Source organism: Platalea leucorodia, assembly GCF_965183815.1.
Source record: "Platalea leucorodia genome assembly, chromosome: 4".
Lineage (NCBI taxonomy): Eukaryota > Metazoa > Chordata > Aves > Pelecaniformes > Threskiornithidae > Platalea > Platalea leucorodia.
In genome coordinates, this window is record NC_138826.1 from 48,129,524 (window position 1) to 48,139,497 (window position 9,974).

At 45.0% G+C, this 9,974-nt stretch overlaps 1 protein-coding gene across 1 annotated transcript; it reads left to right on the forward strand.

The window, feature by feature from the left end:
- Window positions 1-8,164: 8,164 nt before the first annotated feature.
- On the forward strand, window positions 8,165-9,409 carry GPR19 (G protein-coupled receptor 19; the record flags this gene model as incomplete). The annotated part of the gene is made up of 1 exon (XM_082309210.1): window positions 8,165-9,409. One exon carries the CDS (start codon window positions 8,165-8,167, stop codon window positions 9,407-9,409), a length of 1,245 nt encoding a protein of 414 aa, XP_082165336.1.
- Between the last annotated feature and the right edge of the window lie 565 nt (window positions 9,410-9,974).

Sequence of the window (9,974 nt, forward strand, 5' to 3'; positions counted from 1 at the left end):
TATGACCTTTTTGTATAGAATCAACAAAAAAAACCTCTAAGGTTCTCCTAGGAGGAGAACTTGTGCTCACTGCTAGTGAGAGGGTGAGCTAAGCTGCCAGAGTCATCACTGAAGCTGCTGGCACGTTTTCCCTGCGGGGGAGAGGACACTCAGCGAGGAGAGGGTGAGAATTTCCAAGAGATGGGCAGAGAAATTAGCCAAGTGTGAGATTCACCACAGCTTATCTGTCAACACCCACCATGGCAAACCAGCCCTGGTAAGCACTGCATTCCTCACATCAAGCAGAAGAGCATGCTGTGTTGTGGGCAGGGCCTGGTATTGCCAAAAATTAATATAAGTGTGTGGGTGAGAGCATCTATTTTTTTGCCTCTGAATCAGGAAAGGGTCCAGCCTAGCCATGTCCAAGGACAGACTCAATTCCCATTAAAGAAGGCAAGCAGCCTGCAAAGGTGTATTTCAAGCTTCTCCACACTCTTCTTGGACAACTCCAGTAGGTGGAACCTATTTTTGACAGCAGAGTTGGAAATGAGGTCGGTCCCTCTTCTCCTTGCTCCCACTTTTTCATGCCCCCACAGTCACACTGGGCACAGATCTGGGTTCTGCCACCATTTTTAGATCAGCGCTAATCTAGAGTTTTGCCTGCTAGTCACAGCAGTAGGAGGACAGAATAAAGCTCTGAGATACTTAGAACTCTGTGGGTCTTTCCTTTGGGGAAGAAGAGTTACATTTATAACAGGAGACTCATAACCACTGTGTACCTGTTTGTAAACAGTGCGTTGCACTCATGCTCATGAGGTAGTAGCCAGAGCGCTGCGCTGTGTGTGTCTCCTATGATTAGCCAGACCAGGCCATGGTCAAAAGTAGAGGAGACAGATGGAAGAATCAAGCTGTCAAAAGGTCATGGCAAACCCAGCAATTCATTTGGCACAGCCCAGGTCTGCGGAAGGAAGGCTGTGTCCTCCCTGGGCCTTACGGAAGACCCTACCCTACAGCCACTGGAGGATTAATTTCTCACTGTAGGTGACCCTGCCTATTTCTTCAGGAAGGTCATCCTCTCTACAGATCTGAGGGTTGCAAACTCCATGTGTACTTCAGCATAGACCTGGTTGAAGAGAGTTACACCTGTTCCCTTGCTCTGCAGATGCTGATGAGGTCAGGGTGTCTATCTGGGTAGTGGTGAGCACAAATCTGGCTTGTATTTTACCACTATCTGTCCCTGAACCAGAGCATGATGTCCACTTATACAAGTGGAATCCGCAGTTACTGTAAGGGATCCTTCCCACCACCAACACAGAATAAATGCATTCTTAGGGCTTAATGCATGAATAAACTACTGGGTCTTGTCAACTCACCTCAGATTAATAGACCCTCAGTGACTGCCTACACATCCGTCTTAACCCACAGTAAATACAGAAGAAAAATTCATTGACTTCAGATGCAGAAAAAAGCCACTGCTCCCAGAACCTTTAACACCACAGTGAGCTTCAAGAGATGGCACTGTCTCTTAAGGAGACTTAGCCAATATGCAGTAACTTGTGACTTATGTACGGTTTTGAACCCTGAATGTTCATCAAACCTTCGTCTGGGGCTGCACGGCTAGAAGGTGCGTCCCCTGGGTGGTGGATAGGGTATCCCTCTCTGGAGGGTGCACCGGATAAAATTGAAGAAGGTGCCGCGAACCAATGCAGCCTAAGGGAAGGCCACCCTGACAGAAAAACCACTGGCCCTCCAAGTCATGGGGGTTGGGCAGGAGGCCAACTACCTCCTCCCGGAAAAAAAAAAAAAAGTTGCAGAAATGACGAGCATCAGAAATGATGGAGAAAATCAGTAACGAAGTGAGGAGGAGGAGATGGAGCTGGATCGGTCGTGTCCTGACGGGGAAACCGACGGAAGACTGCGCTGTGGCCCTTGACGCCAGAGCACGCAGCCGCGGACCGATCGAAGTGGAAGAACGATGTTCGCGCCTTGTGTGCCTCCTGGCACTGAGCGAATTCAGATCAGATCAGATGTTCATCAAAATCATGCCCCATGGATTTGCCCTGGGCCAGGCCTCAGACCCAGTGCTACAGGTCTGCAGTCAGAGTAGTTACTCCAGATGTGATCTGATAGACCCAGAAGCAATAGATGGACCCTGTTCTTGGTCTAGTTAGTTACTGCATGGCTCACCACTTACTAAGCTCAGTTAAAAGGATAAAGCTGAAAAGGATTCTTCCGCAGGCAACCAGTACAAGAAATACAAATTAGCCCCAATCCCAGCAAGTGTTGCAGTATTATATCCTTGTTCTCAGCCTTAATACCTTGTTAAAATAGTCAGGAAAGAACACGAAGAGTTAACAAAGGTTGACAGCAAAGAGACTGTCTAGCTGCCCTTACTTTCCTCATGCCTACAGCAGAAAAATCTTGTTTAGATTCATGCTCATGCAGTAGCTAAGTATAACATATATTCTTTAGATGTGCTGGAAATTAAGAACATTTCCTTTGTTTATTTGATTCCATCCATATTTCCTGCTCCCATGACCTCACCTTGCAATACAGGCTAGGCTCTCAGATGCTGATATAAGATGCAATAATATGTATCGACTTATATCATCAGTTCAGTTCAGAAACTTTTACCATAAGTTGAGCTGAGACCACGCTGGCACTGAAAGCTTCATCCATGAAACAGCCTATCCACACTTCTAGTCATGTCATCTTTAGCTACCCATGCTGCAGAACAGGAATCTCCACCAGCTGGGTAAAGCCAGGGAGCAGGCAGCAACAAATGAGATATGGGTATGGATCTCAAAAGTTTTATTGCATTCAAAACATTTTATTCTCCTAATAAAAGAGGGGCAGATGTTTTCTATCCCCATGCACTGGAATGCAGAGAGTGAGGAAGAACACACTTCACTTCAAGAGATTTTCAGGCTTTGCTCAGAAGAGATGCCCAGACAATAGAAAAGCCTTCATAAGAGGAACAGGGCAAATAGCTGAGCGTTTTTATGAGCACTAGACCAGAGAAAAGAACTGGCAGGGAATCTGTGTGCTTACAAAAGCTATGTGTATCCGCATTCCTCCACTGGAAGCAGAAGTACTAAAGGGCCTTAATATGCACACAGATATCTCCACATAGCAAGAGACAGAGAGAGATTAAGACTCTGTGCTCTTGTAAAAAAAGGATTATTACATTGGGACAATGCACACACAGGGTAGTTAATTTGAATTTAGGCAGAATGTCACCCTCTAGCATCTCACACCCAGACAAAAGCCCCCCCATTCTGATTCAATTTACGCCCACTTCTAATGTTGATTAAACTCAGTTAGACGAAGCATTCCTCTTCCAGTCTGGCAGCTATTCCTGAGATATTCTTCAGAGAGGGAAGTTTATGGAGTAAATGACCAGCTTAATGCTTTTCAAATAATTTGCTGGGCCAAAGTTTGCCTACTGTTTTGCAGTTATGAAGCAGAGAGGTAAAATATGTTGAATAAAAAAGCCCCTCTGCTAGTGCTAGGTTAAGCAATGAACAATGATCTGTTTCTTTAGCTACCTTTTTAATCCTGAAAAACAGTGGTTGGGGAAAAAAAAAATGATTCTTTTGATTAAACACTAAAAAAGCCATTTACTGCATTCCTTTGCGAATCTTATTAGGTTTTACTCTTCCAAATTGCAATGGACACTACGTTTCTAGACAGGACAGTAAGCATGCAAACACACAGTAACTATGCCATATGGGCTTTATGCAACATCAAAGTAGACATGGCAGTGATTTCATCAAGTTCTTGTGGCTCAAATACTTCTTCTCTAAGTAACATATCTGTTTTGGAGAGTTAGCAAGAATATGTTTCTTTTGCTGCCAACCCAAAAAGATGACCCTGAAAATTGAGTGTTTGGGCCTTCAAACTGCAAATTAAGGTCCATAAAATAGGAACTGTGGCACCAGGAAATACCTCTTTGATGATTATGAGTCATTTCACATGCCCTTTTTGTTTCCAAGCAAATGCACAAAATTTAGGGCTTTAAACTGAAATACAGGAAGTCCTTAGAGCAGTTTTAAAAGGATTCCCCCTCTAAAATGTTCAAAAGAAAAAGTGAGAGTTTTGGCACTGCTGCATCCATGGAGACTCACAGTTACTAGAAAGTATCCTTTCACTCAGCTCAGTGTTATATAGGTTTAAAGGGAAAGTCAAACAAAAGCGGTTTTGTTGTTAAATAAAAATGTCGTTAGGCCTCACGTACTTGCAATATGTAATTTTTACTTCTTATGTTTCTAATACCTGCTTATTGACCTGCAAGGTAGAGGGAGACTAAAGAGCTCATCACTGTTTTCTTATGGATCTGATATTTGCAAGTTGAACGGTTCTCTAACACTTAAATCATATTTCAGTAAATGATGCAGCAAACGGGGACATGGGAATTCGAGATTCAAATGCAGCAAGATACAGAATCTCTAGAGTTATTTGCATCCTAGACCCGTACAGAGCAGTGCGAATGCTGAGCTTTTCACACTCACGTTGCCATTAGGAGCGTTACTCGTAACGCAGAAGTTTAAGTCTCCACTATAAAAATGAGTCTTGCCCAGAGAAGAAAAAGATATGCTGGGCCATAGACACTAAGGTTCTTACTGCTAAATCAAGGCACGATACTGATCTCAGTGCCACCTAGGAAAAATAGGGTTGAATAGAAATCCTTTAATATAAAAACAGATGAGCTTCTGGTTCATTAGAAGGCAAAATTATCTATGACTAGGAATGCAGGAATCTCAGAGCACATTGGTTAATCAGATAGCATTTACCTTTTAAAAAAATAAAACAAGTAATTGCTGTTCAACCAGAGCAATCCTATGCTCAGGGTAGTTAAAGTCCCTATTATTGCACTTATATTTTCACCTGGATCTTGTGGGAAGTGTGCTGAATGACTTTGGATTTTTCCAGTGAAGAAAGAATCACAAAACATAGTATTACTTGCACCTGTGTTTGGTGCCTCTTCTGTTTTACCATCCCTGGAGGTATTTAAAAGAGATGTAGACATGGTGCTTAGGGGCATGGTTTAGTGGTGGACTTGGCAGTGTTAGGTTTACGGTTGGACTCAATGATCTTAAGGGTCTTTTCCAACCAAAATGATTCTATGATTCTATGTTTGCAGGTTACCTGCGTTCTTCAGTAAACAGTGGTTGGGCTGACTCTAGGCAAAATGCAACAGAAAAAAGTACTATTTGAGTGCTACAACCCTGTAACTATTTTTGGATTTACCCACCTGCATAACTAAATGTCTCGGGTCTGAAAAGACACGGAGAGCAGATTTGGCTCACCAGGAGAAATATCGTGAGAAGAGTGTTAGCAAGTCCGCATATTTTAAAGGCTTAGGAAGGTCGTTTCATTCTTGTACCTGCCGTCCACTACTCCTCAATAGTGGACAAGAAATGTCATCTGGTTATTATTCTACTTCATCTGGTTATTATTCTACTGAGCTTAATTTGTGCAGCTGGCTATTTTTAAATGGCACATACTTCTGCATGGCAAGAAGGGAAATTAAGGAAGAAAATTAGCTGATAATCTTCTTTTCTATCTGGTTAATAGGCTCCACATGTATTATTCTATTACGGATAATTCCAACATGTAATTTAGCGGGTTGTACTGTCAATGCATTCTGCCACTCTGCCAGAGACAGAAGCCCAAATACCCTGCAGACAGCTGACGGCAGGTTATCTCCAGGGGAGCAGATCCACCTGATGGAGGTTGGGGAAAGGCAAACAGGAGTTGTTTGAGAAACCAGGAATCATCTGCCAGGCAAAGCTACTACAAAAATGATGAGGGAAGGCAGCTAAGGATGACGGGAAAGCAAAGGCCAGGCTGGGCAGCACTGCACAGCCCTCCAGAAGAAGACAGGACGAGGGGCAGGGTATCATCTGCAGAGGGTGCCCCTTCCAGGTGCTGGCAACTCAACCACCACGACACCCACTTCTGGGTCTCACTACCGATGTCTCCGAGTGTTATTTTGACAGGACGGTGCCATGTAAAATTCCTTCTTTAACATGCCCCACTGAAACAAACCCAGCTGTTACTAGCCTCAAACTGCTTCAGCTACGAGTCCAACTTAACCTGAGTCATGTTTTCAGCTCCCTGCATGCGAAAGCTAAATAAGGCCGGTTGCTTTGGGAGCAGCGTTGGTGACTCACACATTGACCCACTTTCTGACGATGCAGAGTCAGCGGCCGGGCACGGTGCGAGGCATGGAGGAGAGGCGCAGCAGGGTCCTGCAGCAGCCTGGCTGCGGCTATGCAGACTGGCTGTGTCCATGCAGCTGTGCTGCACGGCTCCCAAACACACTGCATTTTCAAGCATGCAAAATTTATGCCTGTGCTGTGCAGCTGATTGTACATCAAGCCTGTTCATGTGAAACACGCAATGTTAAGTGCAGCTAATGAATACAGGGTCTGAAAAGCTAGAGGAAAAAAATCTTGTCTAACCACATCAAGCAATTCATACATCTTTTCCTCTTCCACATCTGACTATTTTTTTCCATTGCGTTATTGAAGATGACATGCAAAACAGCGCTAGGAGCAAGATCCCAAATACATGCACTGGCTTTGCGCATTCAGACTCCGCTCTGAGTAGGCAGACGAGAAGAAAGTAATTGGTGATAGATGCAGAGCTAGAGTAGGCAGAGCAAAAAAGCATCAGCAAAACACTGAAAAAAACTCAGAAAGCAAAGCTGGGAATTCGGATCACTTACTTAGAAAACTGAGGAGGATGGTGGTGGCTTTTTGAACTTGCCCATTTGGCTTCCGGAATGAAGTTTTTGATCTTCTGGTCATTAATTGAATCCTGATTTATCTTACACAGTATCAAGACTCTGGAGTTAATCGTTCACACAATATATACACAGAAACAGACTTTATATTTCTAATGAGTAAGAGGCATTGCATGTCAACACCATGATTCAAAGGACACTTCTTAAAGCATCAGCCCCCAGGACAGAGTTTGTAAATGCATAGGCACTAATATTAAGTAATTTTCCATTTTATCCCTGTGATAGGCTAGGACCAACGGAACCATCTGGCTAAATCCAAGACTAGAAACTGTCTAGCAATATATCAATTCTTGTCTCACTCCTCCTTAAAGCAGGAGGTCACAGATATGACATGCCATGGTGTGTAACATACCTACCACAAAGGACCAGATGCAATTTGATCCCAGAAGCTCTGTTTCAGGGCTTGCTCAGAAATACAGAGCTCCCTCGAACATCCAGGCAGGTGAAAAACACCATCTAAAAAGCAGGCGGGTTAATGACTGTTGGCATGAGGGGTGGTGGCGTAGTCAGCAATGAGAGGCCATGCTGGCTGACTGCTCTGGACTGCTTTAGAGAGGGAAACACAGAGGGCCCCCAAGTTCAACTACTATCCATCGGGAATAGTGAGGTGTTTGGCAGCTAACAGAGCCATCTGAACCCAGTTCTAACCTCTGGTTTTGCCTCATGCTCACCCATTTGGTGACGTTCACTACCCGGCCTCAGAGCCGTGAAGGCTACGTTATCAGTGCCTAGGTCAGGCAATCTGTGTTCAGGGGATGGAAAGAAGGAGAAAGGACTGCAAGGGTCTGGTAGGCAAAGAAAGGGACCGACTTGAATGGAGAAAGGAGATAAGGGGGTACTGGAAGCTGAGCCAGTCATGTTTCAAAAGGACAGGGCTCGGACTCAGCTGGCAACTCCCGCACCCCTGCAAACCCACAGGTCATGTCAACAGAGGGCTCCTGAGCTCAGAAATTTGGCACGTGCCAAGGCCAAGACAAGGCGACTGGGTCCCTTCCCAGAGCTGAGCAAGGGCCTCCCGTGACACAGCTGTGGGCAGAGGTTCCGTGGTGTGTGTTGGTGTCAGTTGCTCAGGGCAACCCTTCAGTTGCCCCTTGGCTCACCCACAGACCTGCACAACCTGCGGGTCGGTGGAGGACGGGCTCTGCTCGACAGGGTGAGCTCTGAAGAGTCAGACTTGCTGCTTGGCAGGTCCCTGATGAAGGTCAGATAGTCTCACTGGGTATTTCTGACTGTTCCTCTGAAATCTACTACTCTAAGCAGTACGTATACTAGTTAAACATATCTTTCAGTGGTTAAGGTAGGTTTTTCACACATACTTGTTAACCATAACCTTTTCTCTTCTCTCTTTACTCAGCCTGAGCAAAAGACGTGGCCATGTTTGCCCACAGCATGGATAACAGCAGCGGGCCTCTTGTTCTCCCTACCTTATTGCTCCTGCTGCAGAACAAGAGCTACCCCGAAACCTCCACCCCTCCTGCTGGCTACGAGATGACGGAGTCACCCGCAGGACCCAGCTCAAGCAGGAATCACACCGTCCTGCAGTATGAACTCAGGCCAGGGGAAATTGCAGCAGCCAGCATGATTTTGGGAGCGTTGTGGCTGGTTTCCGTCTTTGGAAACTCTCTCGTTTGCTTAGTGATCCACAGGAGCAGGAGGACACAATCCACCACCAACTATTTTGTTGTCTCCATGGCTTGTGCAGACCTTCTCATCAGTGTCGCCAGCGCGCCCTTCGTGCTGCTCCAGTTGGCCTATGGCAGGTGGGCACTGGGGAACGCGATGTGCAAGCTGGTAAGGTACGTACAGTACCTCACCCCGGGCGTCCAGATATACGTGCTCCTCTCTATATGCGTGGATCGATTTTACACTATTGTCTACCCGCTGAGCTTCAAAGTGTCGAGGGAGAAAGCCAAGAAAATGATTCTGGCCTCTTGGCTATTTGACGCTGCCTTTGCATCGCCCGCTTTCTTCTTCTATGGCTCCAGCAGCGACGGCCACTGCAACTTTTTTCTCCCCAGTTCTTGGCAAGGAGCCGTCTACAGTATCATCCACCTCTTGGTGGTGTTTTTGATCCCATCCATCCTCATTATGCTCTTCTACCAGAAGGTCATCAAGTACATTTGGAGAATAGGCACCGACGGCAGGACTGTGAGGAGGACAATGAATATTGTCCCAAGAACAAAAGTGAAAACCATCAAGATGTTCTTAATGTTGAACTCGATCTTTCTCCTCTCCTGGCTCCCTTTTTACGTGGTACAGCTGTGGCACCCGCAGGAAACAGACTACAGGAAGAGCTCCTTGGTTTTCCTGGCCATCACCTGGATCTCTTTCAGCTCTTCAGCCTCTAAGCCAACCCTCTACTCCGTCTATAATGCAAACTTCAGAAGAGGGATGAAAGAAACTTTCTGCATGTCCGCCATGAAATGCTACAGAAGCAACGCATACACCATCACCACCAGTTCCAGGATCGCCAAGAAAAACCACGTTGGGATCGCAGAAATCCCAGCTCCGGCCAAAACTGTCACCAAAGACTCCATCTATGATGCTTTTAACAGAGAAGCCAAGGAAAAAAAGCTTGCCTGGCCTATTCAGTCTAACCCTCCAAATACATTTGTCTAGTTGGCTTCATCACCTTGAGAAATTACGATGGTCTGCCAGAACAAGGAGCTTTCTCTCAGTTTTGAACCAATGGATATGTACATATTTTTCACACAACTTTTAGGCAAGAAAAAAAGAGGTTTTATTTTATTAAATGCCTTGATTTTCATGTGTCCCGTCTATTTCATTTCAGTTACATTCTGCTTTTTGGAACTACTCTCCCTCAATCACTAGCATCACTTTTTTACAAAACAGAAAAGCTCTTACACTCTCTGTCTGTAGGGAAAGAAAAGGGAAAGGAAAATGACTGCTTTCTTAAATCCCTTTATTTTGGCCATGGTGTATAAATGCATAAATCCATCCGAAGTCATCTATACTTCCTGAAACAGACAGCTTTGTGGGTTTTTTTTTTCAGTTGTCAACCTCATTAATAAGAACTGGACTGAGTCTGTGTGTGGAATATTGATTTATTTTCTTAATTCCCATAGCATTGCCCAGAACTACAGTAGCATGCCCTCAGAAAACAGAGATAACTATTTATCCACAAAATGAGGTCAGCACTACCGTCCAGTTGGTGAATTCCCCT